The sequence below is a fragment of the Vicia villosa genome, linkage group LG1, assembly GCF_029867415.1.
Source record: "Vicia villosa cultivar HV-30 ecotype Madison, WI linkage group LG1, Vvil1.0, whole genome shotgun sequence".
NCBI lineage: Eukaryota > Viridiplantae > Streptophyta > Magnoliopsida > Fabales > Fabaceae > Vicia > Vicia villosa.
In genome coordinates, this window is record NC_081180.1 from 94418769 (window position 1) to 94440494 (window position 21726).

The window sequence follows — 21726 nt, forward strand, 5'->3', positions numbered from 1 at the left end:
TTGATGCAGGCCTGAATGTTGAATTGTTTACAGGTTTTGGATGTTGTGTAAGTTTGAATTTGTTTGATATGGTGTACATGGACCTGTTTAAATGTGTATGACTATTGTTTGAATTTCTTGCCTAAAGTTTCTTATGGTTGAAGCATTTTTTTAATGATAAGGTGTGTATGCATTGATTGTGTATGGTTTATGAGTTAAATACTGTGTTGCAAATGGCTTATGAATGATGATGCTTGTTAACTACTGTTAGAGTTTGAAGTTGTCATGATTAATTTTGTCCGAACAATTATTGTTAGTTAGAGCTTTATAGTAATGAACTTTTCTTAGGAAATGCTAGGTTAGTGAGTATGAATGGTATGTGTTTGGATGGTGAATTGAAATGGATTATGTTGCAGTCAAGGATTTCAAGTGCTACTAATGCTATTTAAAAAGAATTTGTTTCAGCCCTTTGAAGTTGTTTTAGGTAACTGAAACTGAAGTTTTTTACAGAATGGACAATCTGTGGGTATGAGCACTAGTGTTTCTGAAGATTACCTAAAAAAGATTGGAGATCTCAATGAAGATTCCTTCTCACTAGATGTGATTCATGAAACAAGTGGATTATCAATTTATATTGATAGGCGGGACCTTACTGAATTAACTTCTAGTATTAAATGGATCTCCACATCTATCTTGTCTTTATGGAGATAAGAGGTCCAAGAAGTGAGATACAACATTTGCTTAAGCTTATAGAGGATGCAAACTATGTTTACTGGAGTAGGAAAATAGAAGACTCAGAAGTTGTGAATATTTTTCTTGTTGTCTTGATTATGGACGCCACTTATAAGACAAACAAATATAGACAACCTCTGTTAGAAATAGTTGGCATGACATAGACCGAGTTAACATTTGTTGTTGCATTTGCTTATATGGAGTGTGAGCAGACAGAGATTTTATGTTGGGTCTTGGATAAGCTGAAACAATTGTTTGTGAAGAAAGATTTGTGTCCACAAGTGATTTTGACGGATAGAGATCTTGCTTTGATGAAAGCAGTTGAAGTTGTGTTTCCTACGACGATTGATTTGCTATGTCGATTTCACATTAACAAAAATGAACGCAAAATGCAAGCAATATATGGTGAAAGACATGCAAGAGACGATAGACACATTATGGATGAATGTTGTATGGGCTAGTGATGAGGTTGAGTATAGTCTTAACATTCATGTTTTGATTGTAGTGGGTTCCTTGATTATGTGAAAGACACATGTTGACTCCACATAGGCACATATTTGTTGGAGCATGGATTAATCGAGTGCTTCATTTAGGTAACACCACGACTAATCGGTATGATATATTTTTTTTGTATTTTTATTACACATTAATTTTTACTATGTTATTTTTTTTGTATATTTACTTTGTTTTATTTTTAGGGTTGAGTCTCCGCATTGGAAGTTAAAGCACATTATAGGGAATAGTGTTTGTGACATGGTCAAAGTTTGGGAAGCTATGAATACCAATATGAAATTACAAGTAGGTAACCTTCGAGCTGCTTTTCAAAAAAGTTTTTATGAGGTTGAGCATGCACACATAAGTCTATTTTATGGTAATCTCCGTGGTTCGGTATCGAGGGCTGCTTTGAGACGGATTGTTGAAGAGTTATCAGGGATTGATTATGTTGGAAGTAACATGCAAAAATGTGGTTGTACTATTAGAACAAATTATGGGTTACCTTGTGCTTGTGAGTTAGGAAGATTTGTTCTTAGTGGAATCTCGAAACCTATAGAAAGTGTTCATTTTCATTGGAGGAAACTAAGTATGGAAGGTGAGTTGCCGGTAAATGAAGAAGTTGGATTAGAGGTGGGTATGAGTAGTGCAATAGATAAATTGTGGAGAAGATTTAGATCATTAGATGTTGTTGGAAAAAGAGTATTAAAAAGTATGGTTTGTGAACTTGCTTACCCCACAACAACTAGCTTTATACCCCTACAATTTTACTTCGTACCCCTACAATTAGCTTTATACCCCTACATGACAAAAATTGGACCCAATAGCAAAAACAACCTAATAGCAAGTGGTCCAACAAATCTTGGATAGACTCTGAGACCCTCTTTAAAATGTATGATTGACTCTAATTCAACCATATATATATATAAAACCGGCTTACGTGAGGATTGCCCTCAGTTATAAAAATATATTGAGATGATATCCTTTTCAATATGGAGACTCTTCAACATTGGACTAGAGTGATTGAATTCTTTCTCGAAATTTATGTGTTTATTTGATCTTACTCGATTTACAAAATAGCATTAGATTATTAATCATCACCAAACACACACATATACGATGAAGAGGAGAGGATACACAATTCCAATTCGATGCGAGTCCACTATTAATCTGGGAATCAATCCCTATTGCAGATTAAAAATTCAGTTTGTCTATTAGAACCTTTGTTTTTTGAGCTGCAACCAATAACTGTTAATTGATGAACTTCTGTTGTTAATGTATATGAGTGTCACCTAAAAAATTGGTTTCAATGCAATCTAGTCTTATATTATTTTCATATTTGTAGTTTTCACTTCAAGCTTTTCTAAAGCTAGAAATGGGAACCGATCTTATAGTACATAGATTGTTTGCATATAAAGAACATTGGTGTTTTACATGTGTTGCAAGACTTTTAGACCAAATCCAATGCCGAGAAAAGTGGCAATGGCAATTCCAAATATACCAGCAAGAATACCAGGCAAAATGAGGGATTTCCACCCTTTTGCAGTTGCCATTCCACAAGCTGTTGTTGGGCCTCCAACATTAGCATTTGATGCTATGAGCAACAACTTCAAGTCAAAGCGAAAAAGTCTTCCCAATCCAAGTATCAAAGCAAGATGGACTGTTATCTGAACAAAAGAAAATAGAAAAATACTTGGTGCTGTGTTCATCACACTCCTTATACTCCCACTTGCACCTATCACCCCAAAGAATACCTATTCCTCACAAATAACAAACCATTAACCAATCAGTTTGGATGATATTGACAATGAATATGTTGTTAGTCTTTTTCTAATGTTGGAATTACCAATAACTTTCTTTTATGATTTTAGTGCACGATTGACACTGAATTAGACTAAAGCACAGTAAACCGTCATAATTTTGACAAGAGCTACATGTTAGAGTTTTAACAAAATCACAGTGCCAATGTGATTTCACCAAACTCATCACTGTCAATCCAAACACGAACTTGCTAAGTGAAGAAGTCATATGATGAATAACAACCAACCTGTATGAGAATAACAGCCATAGCTTCACCAGAGGATGCAAGAGAAGCAAATGGTTTGGGAAATACAGTTGCAGATATCACAGCAATTGCTGTTACTAATGGCAGAGTACCCCCTTGGATTCCAAAATACCCTGTAAGAATAGTAGCAGCCTTGCAGATGGCAAAAGACACCGCAAGAGAAGTAGCCATTTGTAACACTGGAAGTTTGTCACTAGACCCAGATATGGAATTAATTGCATCATCTGACAAGAAAAAATAATCAGTGAAAATATTATACAGAAACCATTAAATACTTTATAATAACAAATTAATTTCAAGTCAAATGAAAATATAAATTAACAAATTTAATAGTGATATTATAATAAAATTTGAGATACCATCTACTGATGCTGAGGCCTCTGGAGGCACTTTAGAGGCCAATGCAAACAATGCTGAAAAATACAGTGCACAAATAACATTATCTGCAGCTAAGCCGGCAGCTAAAACTGAGGGTTGAACACCAAGAGCATCAGATATGGCAACATAATTGACAGCTGCACAAAATGGAAAACAATAATATCTAAGTTAAGTCAAGTCTAAGTTGAATTGAAGATACAAATGTTTCTTTCCAGCAATATTGATTAACAGGGCCGTCTTAATTTTTTGGAAGCCCTGCGTAAATTAGCCAAAGGTCAACTACGGAAAAACTAATAGAGACCCTATTTAGTTATGGTTTAATAGTGACAAATTTTGGACTATGAACAGTAACGCGCCTTGCACATCATCAAAGACTGCTCTATTGATTAATGAACTGAAGGTAATAAAACAAGAGTTACCTCCACCAATATGTCGACCCATAAGAGCAGCTGCAATCTTCCAACTATCCGGACCAAGTGATCGCATTGGAACAAGTAGATATGCTACTACTGTCCCAATTGTAGTTGCAACTGTGTATGATAATGTAGGTTAAAAAATCAAGTTCAATAGATCACTAGAATATAAAAAACAAAAACAAAGTAAAGAGGATAAGATAGTGTTGACTCGATGGAGAAGTGTTGACTAAGCTGGTCAAGCTCACCACAAATCCAAACATAACTTTAATATTTTATTGATTCTTCTTCACTATTATAGCGAAGAAAAATAGAGACGACAGTCAGTTAGTTACCTGAACCAAGCAAGAAAGGCAAGAGAAGTACGCCGGTGGAGCTGACTACACGGCGGAGATCCGCCCTAAAGAGAAGCAAAGGAATAGCGAGAGGAAGAAGAAACTTCAAAACCAAATCATAAGCAGGAGCATCAACGGAAAGAATCCCCAAATTACTAGCAGCAAGACACACCAAAATAGTGACAATAGCTCCATTCACTGTCTTCCCGATCTCCGTTTTCTCCGACCAGATTCCGAAAGCTGCGGCGGCGAATAGAGCGGTCCAGTTTCCCCATTGGTCGTTAGGAGAAATTAGAGGGAAACTCAAATTCAAATTTAAATTCCCTCCGGTTGCTTGTGTAACCAAACTACGGTTGGACTCCGATTGCAACACGTCGATGCCGGAATTATGGGTTTTGAATTTGATTAATGGTGAAGAAAAAGATGAATGGGAGTTGAAGTTCGGTGGTGGAAGTAACGGTTTTACGCGGGAAAATGAATGGGAAGAAGAAGAAGATCTCAGTGTTAAAATACAAGAAGCCATTAATCACGAGAAGGAAAAACAACTCCGCCATTACGAGACTGTTTATTTTTAGTTTAACACGTCTCGTTACAAAATTATATTTTATTTTAACAGTTTATTGCAGATTAAAAAATGAAGTTAACGTTATATAGAAAAAGAATTTGAACTACTTTACAAAAGTAGTATTAGTGGTATAAATTAAAATAATTGGAAAAAAAATTGAATACTAATTCATAAAAATATGATAAAAAAAAAGGAAGTCATTCGCACTTTAAACTCAATGTAGGCTTTTAAAGTCTATGGTCTCGATGAGTTTCGATGTTTTCTGTTGAAACAATCCTGTCATATTATGGATAGTGATATCTATAATTTGGTCAAATAAGCTTTCTCCGATGAGTTTTTGATCGAACTATATTTGAAATACTTATAGCCCTTATTTCTAAAGTGGATACTCCAACAACCTTTAAAGAATCGAGGCCGGTAAATCTTTGTAATATAGTGTACAAAATTATTAACAAAGTTCGAGTTATAATCGGTTACGATCCCTCCTAGACATTGTTATTAGCCCCTACCAAAACAGTTTTCTTGCACTACATGCATAAAACGAAGAAGAAAAAAGAAGAAGTGACATTCAAACTAGATCTAGTAAAGACTTTTGATAACATTAATCGGGAGTTCTTTAGAAGTTGCTTGGTGGATTTTGGATTTCCTCATATTACCAATCATATCATTTTGCACTACATCACCTCTTCAACTTTATCTATTTTGTGGAATGTGAACAAATTTCTAGCTTTCAAGCCTTTTCATGGCCTATGTCAAAGGGATCTATTATCACCTTATCTCTCCATTGTTTGCGATGAGAGACTTTCTATTGTCGTCACAAATGTTGTTCGTAGTAGTTCTTGGAAGCCTATTTTCATATCTACTAAGGGTCTTTAAATGTTACATCTTATTTTGTCAACAATGTTCTTGTGTTCTTTAAGGCTAAAAGAGACTTAGATCAAAGATATGGTCACATATTCTTTGACAAATTTAGTTGTGTTTTATGTTTTAAGATCAACATCGCAAGGTTATGAGTCTTCTACTCCTCATTCATTCCTCAGACAAAAATGAATCAATTTACTATAATAAATGTCATTATGAATACTACATCATTGGACAAATGCCTCGGATTTCCTATTCTCAAAGGTAGAGTAAAAAGATCTAATTTTAACATCATTGTTGATGTTTTTATTAGTTGATTGGCATCTATGTTTGGCTAAAATATAATAGCAGCAAAATGTAATAGAATGTATAAGTCTTGCAAATATAAAAGAACAAAACAGGTATAAAAGCAAGATGTTATATGGAATGTCATGACATCGCGCCTGCAGAACTGGAATGAAGATTCAGTTTGATACTCAACAGATACAGAATATTCTTTGGAATATTATGTAATCCTATGTGGCGCAGATTTAAAGGTCAAAAGAATCAAGTCAGAATATTGAAGAATCAAATCAGAATATTGAAGATTCAGCAGTTTCTAATTTAGGAGATAAATTAGGAAACTTGTGATTGAAGACCTTTCTTTTAGCAGAAGATATCTGCTGATTTGTAACAGCTAGTGTTGCGATTTGTAAGCCCAAGTCCAATTGGGAATAGCTTATAAATAGAAACCTTTGTAACCTAGTTTTGTAAGCAAACCGAGTATTGAAAAGATGTAGTCATTAGGGTTTGTAAAGGTAGACCACCCAGGTTGTGGGATGGCTGCCATGTCCTTCTCGAAACCTGTAAGTAAGAGAAGTTATTGTTCTCACTCGAAACCTGTAGGTAAGAGTTGAGTATTATGTTCTTGATTGGAGCTGTAAAGCAAGATCAAGTTAGTTTTTCTTGTTAATTGTTTAAATAGCTGTTGCAGAGTTGTAAAAGTTAGGTATCACTAGGGAGTGAGCAGAGGTTCTCTTGTCTTGGATGGAGTTCTAAGATAAAGGTTGCATTGGGTAGTGACTAGGTAAACCAGAGGTTGTTTATCTGTAAACCAGAGGTTGTTTACATAAAATAGTACTACTGATAGTGAAATCTTCTTCCTGGCTCGGTAGCCCCCAAAGTAGGTAGTTAGACCGAACTGGGTTACCAATTCACTGTGTTATTTATCTTCTGCATTGTATTGTCTGTTCAGTCTTGGATGTTGTAACATCGTGTATAACATCAGGTTCAGGTTTGATATCCTCTCCTGTTACAGAACCAATGAAGTTTACAATCTGGTTATGTTGATTGAACTAACATGGTCCCAGTACTCACGGACTCCTTCTTAGGGGTAATCAAAAATTGGGGATCATTTTGTCCTGCCTTTGCTAAGCTGATAACAGATCAGATGTCTTGATATCGTGAGTGACATCTTGAGTCTGTCATACCAGAATTTCAATTGGTATCAGAGTAGGCATCCTGTCTGTTTCTGGATGAGATCCATGGGGGATACTTTCTGGTTGTGCTGAAGGTAGAAGATTGTTTGAACAAGGAGTGTTCATATTGTATGGTCCCTTGAAGTGGAGGATGGACCAATATGTGGAAGACCTAGACCAACCTGATCAACATGTGAAAGGAAGATAATGGTGCTTGGACAAGAAGATGTAATTCAGAAACTTCATGCGGGAGTGAAGACTTTGGATTGTATTGTCCAATCATTATTCACAGAGAAGAGTATTATCAAAAGCTTCATGCGGGAGTGAAGACTCTGATAAGGTAACCTCTGTAATTAAGGTTTATGATCAGGAGTTGATGTTTGGAGTAGGGCCTAGTCTGTTGCTTGGTGCAGAAGCAAGCATTTTGCAGGGTTGAGTTACATTCAATCCTTGGATGTCATGCTTACAATTGGGTCATGGAGTAAGCATTGTGTGAATTCTGTTGAAGTATGGCTATTTTCTGCTGCATAGCCTCTGGTGCAACCCCAATTGTAAAAGAAAGATTCTAGGGTTATTTATATTCAACAGATTGTATGGCCGAACCTTACAGCTATAATTAAAGTGTCAAAGATACTTGAGTAATCTCTCAAGTCTAATCATAATGGAATGATTTATTAGAGCTAATGAATGCCAATTGATCAATGATATTCATAATCATCTGCAAGTGTGAACCTTGAAGAGTTTCAAGGCTGGTGTGTTCCTAGAAGGAGGAACAGATGTCCTAGTAAATGTGGGGACATTAGTACTGGTATGCAGCTACCAGCTGAAGAACAAATGTTATGGTGCTAAACTAATGTAGTGTGAGAACATTGGTTTGGAACCTACTCTTGATCTGGAAGAGGAGGCATCTGATTATAAGTTGATCAGGACACGATCAACATGTATTTCTACTCCAAATCTTAGTTTATGGGAGTTTAGAAGTAAAAGCTCAGTGCCAAAGGAAACTCGTGAAGGTATTCTTTTCTAATCCTTTATGTTTAAATCAAGATGAGCTTACATCTGGTATTTTCCTCTGATCAAAGGAACCAGATATGTGGATTTTCATTCATAACTAGGGGTGCTCGCGGTGCGGTTTGGGCGGTTTTGACGAAAAAAATCATCCGAACCGCAAGAGAAAAAATAGTGCGGTTTGGTTTGGTTCGGTTGGCTTTTAAAAAAAATCCGAACCAAACCAAACCAAACTAATGCGGTTTGGTTTGGTTCGGTTGGTTCGGTTTTTTACAAATATTTTATTGAGTCATACATACACATATAGATGATAACATAATTTTGTAATTATACATTCATACACTATCAAATAACAACAAAACTCGTCATATTTTGACAACAATTTTCCATTTAATATGTAAAAATTAAATTAGACAAAAGTAGAATATTAAACATAAAATAATAGCATAAAACAATATAAAAAATATTATAACGAAACAAAAAAATAGAAGAGACGAAAGATTAGTGAAAGTGAAAAAGAAAAAAAGTGTTGAGAGATTAGAGAAGAAGATATGCGATAAAAACGAAACTGAAATACGGAACATTTACATAAAAATGAGAAGGTGAAAAAGAAAGAATATAAGAGAGTAGAGATTATAGAAGAAGAGGGAAGATGTATGTGGCAAAGAAGGTGCGATAATGTTATTAGAGATTTTAGAAGATCGGGACTGAAATTATATGTGTAAGGATGAGAAGATTGTTTATAATCATAATGCTAATGTATAATAAGTTTAAGTTTGGGTTGAATGTGAGTTAGTAAAATTTAGGTTGTAACATAGTGCGGTTTGATTCGGTTTGGTTCGGTTTACAAAATACAAACCGCAAACCGAACCGAACCGTGCAGTTTTGTAAAAACTGACCCAAACTAATCCGAACCAAATGCGGTTTTTTGCGGTTTTGGTTTGGTTTGGTTTGCGCTGTTCTATTGGGTTGGTTTGGTTTTGATCACCCCTATTCATAACCATAGAGCAGTTGTTGGAGCTGAATACTGTGTCTCAACCACAGTGAAATATGGTCACGAATGTTGACTGCCCTAGTTGTTATCCAGAAAGGGTAGTGGTTTTTTGGAATCAAGGAAGTCAGATGGCTCAGAAGAATCTGACTAATTCAGTGTTATGTCATAACAAAGTCTGTTCCAGAAACCTAAATGAGGGAATCTCCTCTATAGGTACAGACTATGGCATCCATCATCTCAAAATCAGAATGAAAGTCTGAAGAAAAGCTTATTGAGATGTTGGCTATTCTATTCCTTGATATGTCTGGATGCTGCTGATTATTACACTCTATTGTTTCCACCCCAAGTGCTATGAATTAAATGTTAGAGATGTTAACCAAGAACCATGAAGGATCATGTCATATCAGATGTTACAACATCATCTCAAGGTATTCAGTTATTTGAAAGTATTTTTGCCAAGAGGAAAATATATAAGTGTGAAGAGGTAATCAGTCAGAATGATCTAGTGTGAGTAGTCAATTCTAACTGACTAACTGATAAATACTTTGACTGGATACTTAGTACTTATTAGGTGTAGAACCTGGATGCAAGACTGGAAGAAGAAATCAGTCTAGATGAACTAGTGTGAGTAGTAAGTCCTACTGAGTAACTAATAAGTACCTTGACGGGAGACTTAGTACTTATTAGATGAGAATCCCTTCCAGTTGTGTATTCAAGGACTAGTGTGAACTAAATGTTAATGTTCACTGTTATCTTCACAAGCTTAGAAAGTGTGGCAATGGTATCTGGTGAAGCATATTGATTCTGTTAAATATCTTGATGAGAGCTGGATATTTGCAATATCTGTATGAAGAGAAGAAGTATGTGATGAAGAAAAAGATCTACATGAAAATACATCATCACTACTGTTGAAGACACCAGAGAGATAAGGTTCAGACTTATCTGCTAAAGATTGATTTATGGTTATACAATTATAGTTTCTTCTACTTCAAGTTGGAGAGTGTGGCAATCTGAATCTTGTGTAGCAAGCAAACTGAAGATTCTAAACTTGGAAACTGTAGCAAATTCCAAATGAAGGGTGCTTCAAGGACGAACATCATAGATGTCCTAAATTTGTATAACTCAGGGGGAGTAAGAGCGTATGGAGATCAGCATGGACAATGTTATTCTGCTTATAATCAAATGGAAAGTCTCTCAAAGACTAATTTTTAAGCCAGAATAACAATGTCATTCAAGATGTCAGAACATAACTCAAGACATGTTTTATCCTTGAAAACCAGCAAGGATCAGTCTTTGTATTATCATCTAAAAACATGTATTGATGGTGTGTATCACTTGTTTTGATATAGTGCATGTTCCAACTTTTGCACAAGTCCACCTGAAGTAGTTCCTTCTCAAATAACATCTCTTGATTAAGAAATTGGTTAAAGTCTAGGTATGTTATTTAAATTGCTCAGGTTTCTAGAGTCTTTTCCGTTTCATTTTTTTAAGTCTTGTTTGAGTCTCTCATGTTCTTCTTTCGGATATGAGTAAAGTCTAGAGTCTAGGTTATGTTTGTCAAATTGTGACAAGCATGGGGTATAAGGGTAGTGTTCAGACATTGTTAAGTCTAAGGTCATTCTTTGCAGTTGTTTTGTAAAGATAATTTTGTTTCGAGTCATGAACGCAAATTGTTCCTTGTGTTCTAAGTCATTTTATAGAGGATTTTCATCTCTATGGATAGTCAGAGTTTTTGAGTTTTTAAAGTTTGGTAAACTTATGTCTTGAGTGATTTCACAATATCACATTGTGTTGTTATCCTGGAAGAATGTCTAGGATTGTGCGCGTGAAGTTTGAAGAAGCAACATTTGTGTCTGAAGTGGCAGTTCTGACTTAATATGGATTAGAATGGGCATGTTCTGATCTTGATGTTAGCAATATGTTCTGGCAATACATGATTACTCTCATGATGAAGACTTCACTAAGTGAGTGTGACTATGAAGACAGAAGTTTGGTGATCTGATCAATACAACTGAAGATAAAGAGGATCCGTCTAGTTCAAATAAGAAAGAGTGTTAATCATTGTGTGACATTGATAAACACCATATCAAGAGGGATTTCAAATTGTCTTGGCAGACCATGATCTAATATAAACATGGTAAGGTTATGCTCAACAAAGTACAAGAAGTTGCAGTTCTTTATGTTGAGATTGAGGCAACCTCTCTGTGTGTGCATCTAGTGTCAAGAGGTCATTAGTTGATTATTTTTGATGGAGATAAGTTGGTAGACTAGAATCTGTTGCAGAAAGAGATTTGGATCCTGTGGAATGTACTGGTAGTACTAGTATGAATAACTCAGTTGTATTTTAATGTCAGACACAATGTTAAAACATCTAATTTATGGTGTGAGTATCTATTGTAAAGGAGCAACATTGGTAAAAGTGAGTGTGTTCACCAGGATAGTTGAACAGAGGGTGAGCTCTTGAAGATATGAAGATGTGTCTTATGTTTTCCATTCATCATTACAAGTTTTTCCTTGAAGAAGCTCAGACTATCTCAGATAGGGGGAGTGACTTCTTAGGTCAAGATATATTCTTCAAGAAAATTGTCTTGGTCAAAAATGCTCTAACATCATAGAAAAAGTGTACTAATTCAGAAGAAGCACATGCATGCTCTTGTGATAAAGTTTGATATAACAGGGTGTAACATTATCGTCAGTTATCTGTGAATGGTTGAATCTAACTATGTGCAACTAGAATGCACAATTCTTTCTCTGGACAGGGTGGTTGTGTATCAACAAGTGTTGGAAGGTTTTTCACTATTGCATTAAACAGTCTCAAGGTGTTCAGAACAACAGAGATCTATGTCTATGACTAGTAAGTCAGTAGAGTGAGTGGGAGGTCAGTTACTTGGTTCATAGGATGCTTTGTCAAAGTCTCGTGAAGAATATTGAGCTATGTGTTTAAGGGGTGAAAAGTGAAAATGTCTGACAGGATGTCATGACATAGGTAAAGACATTGAATCTACTGTGTCAAACAAGGAAATCTGTCGTGAGTTTATCTCTTCATATCAGTGATCAGTGTAAAGTTCAATCAATGACTATGCATGTGCTGGTCTTAAAGATAACTCCTATCAAAAAAATAGTCAAAAACTACTTTGGAAAGAGTAATTGCTTTTGAGACTGTTTCCTAATCAACCGTTTAACCGTTGAACAAAACCAAGAGAATCGTTATTTCCTATGTTCTCAAATGGCTATAAATTGGCGTCTCCACAGATTGCAGAAATCAAATTCTCTCAAAATGTCCTTCGTGTGTGTTCATATAATTCGTGTCTGGGTCTGGTACTGGGAAGGGTTCTTTTGCCAAAGTTTTGCAAGTCAAAGAAAAACACGGGCTAGAGAAGTTATTTGCTTCTGTCATGAGTTTTTTTGTGAGTTCAACAAAAGTGTTCCATCATATACATTCCTCTGTATAGGTTCTCTTGTTGTTGTGATTTGTGATTTGAGTTATGAACACAATTGTGATTTGTGTTCTGAGTTACGAGGAGTGGTGGTCAGATTTCACTCATGTTCTCTCTTAGGCCTTAAGCTAGGATTTGGTTTCTAGTTGAAGACTGAGTAAGGGTTCTCTTATGCCACCATTGGTCCTCAGAGACAAAGGCCTTCTCCCATTGTCTTCCTCATGTACACTAGTGTTGCACGAAGATGTTCCACTGCATATTATGACATTGGTTCTCTCATTGTCATATTATGGCTAAAAAGGGGGAGAGTTTCTGATTCTGCTACTGTCAAAAGAAACAAAGGAATTTGAAGGCAGGCATTTGCAGGAAGTAGAGCCTTGAAGAACAGAAGAGCCCAATTTTGATAATGTAAAAGATCTGTTCTTTGTTTTCTGGAAAGTTGAAGTTATGTTTTGCTGCATATGTATCTTTTAATGTATGTATAGTTTTAGCCAAAATATGCCAAAGAGGGAGATTGTTGATGTTTTTATTGGTTGGTTGGCATATATGTTTGGCTAAAATATAATAGCAGCAAAATATAATAGAATGTATAAGTCTTGCAAATATAAAAGAACAAAACAGGTACAAAAGCAAGAGGTTATATGGAATATCATGACATCAACTCATGACATCGCGCCTGCAGAACTGGAATGAAGATTCAGTTTGATACTCAACAGATACAGAATATTCTTTGGAATATTATGTAATCCTATGTGGCGCAGATTTAAAGGCCAAAAGAATCAAGTCAGAATATTGAAGAATCAAATCAGAATATTGAAGATTCAGCAGTTTCTAATTTAGGAGATAAATTAGGAAACTTGTGATTGAAGACCTTTCTTTTAGCAGAAGATATATGCTGATTTGTAACAGCTAGTGATGCGATTTGTAAGCCCGAGTCCAATTGGGAATAGGTTATAAATAGAAACTTTTGTAACCTAGTTTTGTAAGGAAACCGAGTATTGAAAAGATGTAGTCAGTAGAGTTTGTAAAGGTAGACCACCCAGGTTGTGGGATTGCTGCCATGTCCCTCTCGAAACCTGTAGGTAAGAGAAGTTATTGTTCTCACTCGAAACCTTTAGGTAAGAGTTGATTATTATGTTCTTGATTGAAGCTGTGAAGCAAAATCAAGTTAGTTTTTCTTGTTAATTGTTTAAATAGCAGTTGCAGGGTTGTAACAGTTAGGTATCACTAGGGAGTGAGCAGAGGTTCTCTTGTCTTGGATAGAATTCTAAGATAAATGTTGCATTGGGTAGTGACTAGGTAAACCAGAGGTTGTTTATTTGTAAACCAGGGGTTGTTTACATAAAATAGTACTACTGATAGTGAAATCTTCTTCCTAGCTTGGTAGCCCCTAGAGTAGGTAGTTAGACTGAACTGGGTTAATAATTGACTGTGTTATTTATCTTCTGCATTGCATTGTCTGTTCAGTCTTGGATGTTGTAACATCGTGTATAACATCAGGTTCAGGTTTGATAGCTTGTCTTGTTACAGAACCATTGAAGTTTACAATCTGGTTATGTTGACTGAACTAACATGGTCTCAGTACTCACGGAAACCTTCTTAGGGGTAATCAAAAATTGGGGATCATTCTGTCATGCCTTTGCTAAGCTGATAACAGATCAGATGTCTTGACATCGTGAGTGACATCCTGAGTCTGTCATACCAGATTTTCAACCATTATGGGAAAAAATGAAAACTCACATGGCTTCTTGGAAAAATAAGTTTCTCAACAAGCAGTAGATTAGCTCTTGCTACATCGGTTGTCACATTCATCCCTCTTTCTACATGCAAACCATATGGCTCCCCCAAAACACTTAACACGTTTGATCATATGATTATAAATTTTATTTGGAATGGTACTACCATTCCGGGTATGCATTTGGTCAGTTGGAAAAAAATTACTCTCTCAAGAAAGTTGAATTGTTTGGGGGTTCGATCAATTTGGGGTGGCAACACAATACTTCTTGGCAAGCTGGTTTGAGATATGCTTCAAATTATTGATAAACTTTGGGTATTTATCTTTTCAAATAAATTTTTTTTGGGTTCCCATTTACTTTTACCTTCTGCCACCTAGAGCTCTATTGCCAAAGTGAAGAACCTCTTGAAAGATGGATTTGATTGGAAGCCTTTCTCATTATCCTATTCTTTGTGCTACAACTACTTTACCTCTCTTGGTCCCATCGTTGTATTTGTTGACTATGTTCACATTCATGACCTCAACCTATCATTTAAAGATTTTGACTCTATGACGTCACCTCACATTCGGCCACTTTACAACATCATCACAAAATTAACCAGCAAAATTCTTAGTTTCAACCATAATACAAAACATGTATTCATTTGGTTTAAGAAGAAGAGTCATTTCTTTGTTGTGTTTATGACTGTTTGGATTCTAGAAACCTTTGAATGAGCCTTGGGTTTGATGACCCAAATTTTTTCTTGACTCGTGATGGAAAAGTTTGGATAAAAATGGGATTTACAGTGCCCATCATAACCACTTTCCCGCATGAATCTGGTGGGCTTGGAGAAATCGTAACTCTACTTGTATATCCTATGAAACCATTCATATGTATCGTTTCTCCATGGCTTCCGACTCCATAGTGAACTCCTTTGGCAATTGCTTTCTTAAACCTCCAAATGAGCGCGCAAAAAATTGATACATCAAATAGAGCTCCCTTAATTATTCATACACTATTATTAATGTTGGTGGAAGTTGTAATAGAACACCGCATTGGCTTTAGTGGTACCATTCACGCCTAATTTAGAACATGGAAATTTAGCATCTCTAAATTCATCTTGAACTCCTCGAATATACTTCATGCAAAACTTTGGGTTATCCATAAGTGGATCTCACTAGCAATGGTATGTGAGTTATTGTTTAGGTATGTCACACATATTGGTAGATATCTAGTATAAGAAAGACGCCCTGGTTAAAGCTGTTACACAGAGGATGGAGATCTTAACAGATCATCTTCCAATGTCTCTCTCGGAACTGCTTTTCTACAAAGATCACTTGTGTAGGTCACCTTCTAACATCTCTTTTTCTGCCTCTATAAAAGGGGTTGAAGATTTGAAGGAAGAAAACTAACCATCTAACAAGAACAACTTTGAACATATTTGAGCTAAAGTTATTTATTTCGCAAGATCTTGAGATTTCTTATCCATGTATATCTTAGAAATCTTAAGTGTTTAAAGAATGTTGGATTAAATATCTTTTTTGTCCCTATAAATAACTTAAATTAAGTTTTAGACCCTATAAAATTTTTCTTTGAATAATGGTCCTCCTAAAAAATCTCATCCACACTTTTGGTATCTCCTGTTAAAATCGTCGTTTAAATTCTAGCTAATTCAGTTGCTAAGTATAAATCGTCGCTAAATTGCAGGAGGGACCAAAAGTGTGGGTGGAAATTTTTAGGAAAACCAATCTTTAAAGAGATTTTTTTTAGTGTATTAAAGTGAAATATGAGATACTTAGGAGGACCGCAAACATATTTAACCCAAAAATTTGTGTATGTATTGTATCTCTTCTATACTTCTGATATTACATCAAGTAAAGTGGTTATTTATTCTTCCAAACTATTTTTTTAGAGTATAGAAAGTCTCTTGCTAGTTTTCTTAAGCAGTGAAAGCGTATTGCCTGTGTGCTTGAGCAAAAGTCTCTTCCTAATTTGATTGAGCAGTTGAAGTCTCTTACTAATTTATTTGAGCAAAGTATAATATGATTGATTATAATGGAAAATCTCTTGTTGGACAAAGGGACTGGACTACTCTCAATTTATGAGAGAAACCAGGATAATTCTATGTGTGGTTTTACTTTTTGCCTATATTTCATTTTACTGCTAACAATTCTGAATTCGGATTATGAACTTATTAAAATTCTAAAGTTGGTTTTTCAAAATTAAAAAGAATTCTCTATACACAATTCAACTTCATTTTTTACACCTTCAAAATACTTAACCATTTCTTGTTCATTTGTAATTTCACTCCCCTAACCATGTCACAATTGAGAAACAATGAAACATTCAACAAATCTCAAAATCGCATGTCTACTAATGTCAACTATTACTTTACTTATTTTTAAACATACTAAATAGCTGTTAACAAAATTTTGTATTAATTCAGACTACAAAAATCTTTTTCATTTTTAATTAAGTACTAGTACGTTGGTTTGGTAGGTTTAAAATATATTCTGATCTACTGATCTTTTATTTTAAATATATTCTGATCATTAGTTGAAAAAGATTTTTCAATAAAATAAAAATTAAATTTTCTCTATTTACAACCCTATTTACAACTACTGAATTGGTTTTGGCAACGGTTTTTTTTAAAAAAATCGTTGCCAAAACCTGCCTTTGACAACGGAGGGGGGAAAAGTAAAATTCGCTAACATTACAGAGGTGTAAATATATTCTGATCTACTGAATTAAATCATTTTAAAATAAAAATTAAATTTTCTCTATTTACAAAAAAAAAAAAAAAACTGATATTATCTAGATCTGCCTAAATACAATCAAAGTGCGGAAATAAAAATTTATAATGATAATTGAATAAAAGTGAACATGTGACTTCATAAATAAATGACTACGCAGGTCTATACAAGCGCAACTGACGCCAGAATACCAGTAACAAGTGAGAAAATTCCAATTTAAGACGTAATCGTAGTTTCACATGATATTCAACACACAAAAAAGTTCACATGGGAAACAATTTGCAAAAGTTAATATGAACAGTAGATTTGGAAGAAGCGACAAACAGCAATAGACTACATCAAGTATATACATACAACAAACAATGGTCCATCTTCAAAATAACTATAATTGGATAGAAATTATATTTAAGCAAATTAAATTCCACTAAGTACTAAACAGAAAAAGTATAGTGCCACAGATACTCAGAATATGTTGAAGCTGGCATGCACCAGAAACATGTACAACTTTCTAACTGTAACACACAATAATGATAAGAATTAACAACAGAATCATACTATTTCCTCCGATAAGGATTGGGAGAGCCAATTGGTGGCTTAAGTTACACAGGTCCATCACCCTTATCTCATTTAGGAGCTTAGTGTCCAACTCAACTACCAGTGTCATAGTGGAATGTATCGTTGGCCAAAACTTTTATCTATTTTTTAAGCAATTTTTTCTACAAATTTTCATCTATAATAATAAGTTATTAGTTAACACTAACATATCGAACATAACCCTGACACTAACATATCAACGGTGAGAATGTTATCCGATTATCAGACACTTACACGTATCAGACATTCAATACACTGAAATACCGATGCTATACAATTTAAGAGCATGCATGTAGAAAGAGCTTTGTAAGGTTAAAAAAAACAATGCCTGATCTCATTTCCTTCTCTGGCCCCTCCAATACTAAATTTAGTAATTCTTTTTCAACCTAAAGTCATTTAACTTTCATTCATAATTCCTACCCTTATTATGACATATCACAGAAAAGAAAACTATTGTAGGATTGTGTGAAATGTCCAAAAATAATGACTATTTTTCAACAAATATTATCAAAAGCATAAGCAGTCCCTTTTGACTTCAGAATATATATATATATATATATATATATATATATATATATATATATATATATATATATATATATATATATATATATATATATATATATATATTCTTCTAAATCTTTCGGTGTGGTCTCAAAAGTCACTGTCTTTCTATCTCTGTTGTCTTTTATGTTACAGTTTAGTGCACTCTTCACTTTAGTATCCTCTCACACTTCTCATAACTCATGAAATGAATTTTCTTCACACTCTTCAAGGACCTAAAAAACCAAACCCTTCATTCATGGAGACACATAACCTTATCTTTCTAACCTTTCTCTTCTTTCTACCTTGTTCACTTTCCTTTGTTCCTATAGACAACTACTTGATTAACTGTGGATCACTCAACAATGCTTCACTCTTCAATAGAGTCTTCATGAGTGATTCAACCAACCCAGGCTTGAATTTTCTCTCTTCAGATGATTCCATTTCTCTCATAGACAAAAACCCATCTCCAAATTTGCAAACTTTGTATCATACAGCTAGAGTTTTTGTCACCACTGGGAGATACAGGTTTAATATGAAGAAAAATGGTACTCATTTGATTCGTTTTCATTTCTTTCCATTTAAAGATCAGAGTTTTGACTTGAAGTCTGCAAAATTTAGTGTCTTTGTTAATGGAATTTCGATTATGAGAGATTTTAAGCCACCTGGTGAGGTTCTGATTAAAGAGTTTATTTTGATGATTGAGTCAAACTTGCTTGAAATTTTGTTTAGACCCTTTGATTCAGGTTTTGGATTTGTAAATGCTGTGGAAGTGTTTACTGCTCCTGAAGATTTTGTTATAGATTATGGAACGAGGGTGGTTGGTCCTTCTGGTATGAAAGAGTACCAAAACATTTCATCTCAGGTTTTAGAAACTATTCATAGAATTAATGTTGGAGGTGTGAAAATAACTCCTTTTAATGATACCCTTTGGAGAACTTGGATTCCTGATGAGGATTTTTTGGTTTTTAAGGAAGCAGCTAAACATGCAGTAAGCACTCATACACCCGATTACGAGAAAGGAGGCGTGACTCCGGAGATCGCGCCTGAAAATGTTTACATGACTGCTCAGCAGATGAATAGGGAAAACACAAGTTTAGCTTCAAGGTTTAACATAACATGGAAGTTTCCTGTGGCTTCTGAAGGTGTTCCGCATTTGATTCGGTTGCATTTCTGTGATATAGTTAGTACTTCTCTCAATTTGCTTTACTTTGATGTATATATCAATAGTTACATTGCATATAAGGATCTTGATTTGTCATCACTTACATTTCACACTCTTGCGTCACCGGTGTATGTGGATTTTGTTGCTAATTCGGACGATTCGGGTGTTATTGAAATAAGTGTTGGTCCTTCTGAGCTGAGTAGTTCTATAAGGATTAATGCCATATTGAATGGTGCAGAGATAATGAAGATTGTCAACGATGTCAATAATACTAAGAATGTGCACAGGAGGAAACATTTATGGGTGCTGATAGGTTCAATTGTCGGAGGAATTGTTGTTTTGCTTTTGGTTGTAACTGTTTTTCTACTAGCTACCAAATGCAGGAAGAAGAAACCAAAAGAAACTATGGTGGGAAGTGTTGGATGGACGCCTTTACGTATGTTCGGAGGGAGTTCTCTTAGTAGAACATCCGAACACGGTTCTTATGGATATCTTGGAATGAATATCCCTTTTGCTGATATACAATCAGCAACAAACAATTTCGATAGAAACTTGATTATAGGGTCTGGTGGATTTGGTATGGTTTACAAAGGAGTGCTTAGAGACAATGTAAAAGTTGCTGTCAAGAGAGGTATGCCAGGTTCAAGACAAGGCCTTCCGGAATTCCACTCTGAAATAACGATTTTATCGAAAATTCGTCATCGCCATCTTGTTTCATTAGTTGGTTTCTGTGAAGAAAATTCAGAAATGATACTTGTTTATGAGTATGTTGAAAGAGGTCCATTGAAAAAGCATTTATATGGTTCGTCACGTCAACCACCTCTCAGTTGGAAACAGCGGCTCGAGGTATGCATCGGTGCGGCTAGAGGTTTGCATTATCTTCACACTGGCTTCGCTCAAGGAATCATCCACCGCGACATTAAATCGACCAACATATTGGTCGACGAAGATTACGTGGCAAAGGTTGCTGATTTCGGTCTTTCGAGAGCAGGGCCATGTATCAATGAAACACATGTGAGTACTGGTGTGAAAGGTAGTTTTGGTTACCTTGATCCAGAATATTACCGTAGGCAACAGCTAACCGATAAATCGGATGTGTATTCATTTGGAGTTGTTCTTTTCGAGGTTCTTTGTGGAAGACCTGCTGTTGATCCACAACTGACTAGAGAACAGGTGAATTTAGCAGAATGGGCTATTGAATGGCTGCAGAAGGGAATGCTGGATCATATTGTTGACCCTCATATAGTCAACGAGATCAAACCGAGATCGTTGAAGAAATTTGGCGAAACTGCAGAGAAATGTTTAGCTGAATATGGTGTTGATAGACCAACTATGGGTGATGTCTTGTGGAATTTGGAATATGCACTTCAGCTTCAAGAAAGTGAACCTCAAAGAGGGATACATGACGATAGCGGTGGTAGCGAAGCAGATTATGAAACAACAAGAACTATTCATGAAAACTCTAGCAGCAGAAGAATAGAGAGAAATTATAATAATGATTGTTCAGATATTAGTACTAGCCAAGTGTTTTCCCAGCTCATGAATAATAACGGTAGATGAATAATCTTTGGTTATATACTTTACTTGCCCAATATGTATTATATAATTTATCTTTTCTTCTAAAGAAATTGCATTACCAACATTTACTAACAAAAGGCTGATTTAGGCTCCTTATAGCTATTACAAAATGTTTGAATGTCATTGTTGTTTGACATTGGAGAGATGCTTCAAATTTGATGTAGTGTTATATATTCATGTTATGCAGTAACAACAGTTAATTCTAGAGCTGATTGTGTTGAACTGTAGATTTGTTTAAGGTCTGTTTGGATGATATAATTGGAAGTTTTTAACATGATTTTTCGCCGTAGAGTACTTGCTGAACAAGTGTTCATTGTTTAATAATTCCATTGATATTGCATGTGCAAATTACATGAGGGCAAAACAATTAATTATAACCAATCGTTAGTTGGTCCAGTGGTGATTGGCGCTGGACTTGGTAGGGAGAACCACGGTTCGATCCCCCGCAACTGCGATCGGGAGGGGGCTTGACCCACTTGATGCCAGAGCTGTTCCCCCGAACCGGACTAAACCGGTGGTTATAAACCAAAAAAAAAAAAACAATTAATTATAAAAAAAGGTAAGAGTAGGATAAGTAATCAATTTCTAATTAATGTAATCACTGACCATTATGTTTGAGATAATCTAATAAATCAGATTCCTTGTGATTAAGTGGGGCCTAT

The 21726-nt window shown here is 35.2% G+C and overlaps 2 protein-coding genes across 2 annotated transcripts; one reads left to right on the forward strand and one right to left on the reverse strand.

The window, feature by feature from the left end:
- Nucleotides 1-2458: 2458 nt before the first annotated feature.
- LOC131612678 (uncharacterized) lies at nt 2459-4954 on the reverse strand. The gene is made up of 5 exons (XM_058884446.1): nt 4395-4954; nt 4066-4176; nt 3628-3783; nt 3251-3492; nt 2459-2957 (listed from the first exon to the last, which is right to left on the reverse strand). The coding sequence occupies exons 1-5, from the start codon at nt 4915-4917 to the stop codon at nt 2634-2636; spliced, it is 1356 nt and encodes a 451-aa protein (XP_058740429.1). The 5' UTR covers nt 4918-4954; the 3' UTR covers nt 2459-2633.
- A 13482-nt stretch (nt 4955-18436) lies between these two features.
- On the forward strand, nt 18437-21683 carry LOC131643583 (probable receptor-like protein kinase At5g24010). Its single transcript, XM_058913842.1, has one exon. It carries the CDS (start codon nt 18530-18532, stop codon nt 21044-21046), a length of 2517 nt encoding a protein of 838 aa, XP_058769825.1. The 5' UTR covers nt 18437-18529; the 3' UTR covers nt 21047-21683.
- Nucleotides 21684-21726: the final 43 nt, after the last annotated feature.

Excerpts from the sequence above, each read along its gene's own strand:
- LOC131612678 (XM_058884446.1), bottom strand. The coding sequence starts at position 4,917 with ATGGCTTCTTGTATTTTAACACTGAGATCTTCTTCTTCTTCCCATTCA. Across the intron at positions 3,784-4,065 it reads GGGTCGACATATTGGTGGAG|CTGTCAATTATGTTGCCATA; the intron begins GTAACTCTTGTT and ends CATTTTGTGCAG. Across the intron at positions 2,958-3,250 it reads TGGCTGTTATTCTCATACAG|GTATTCTTTGGGGTGATAGG; the intron begins GTTGGTTGTTAT and ends TGTGAGGAATAG.
- LOC131643583 (XM_058913842.1), top strand. The coding sequence starts at position 18,530 with ATGAATTTTCTTCACACTCTTCAAGGACCTAAAAAACCAAACCCTTCA.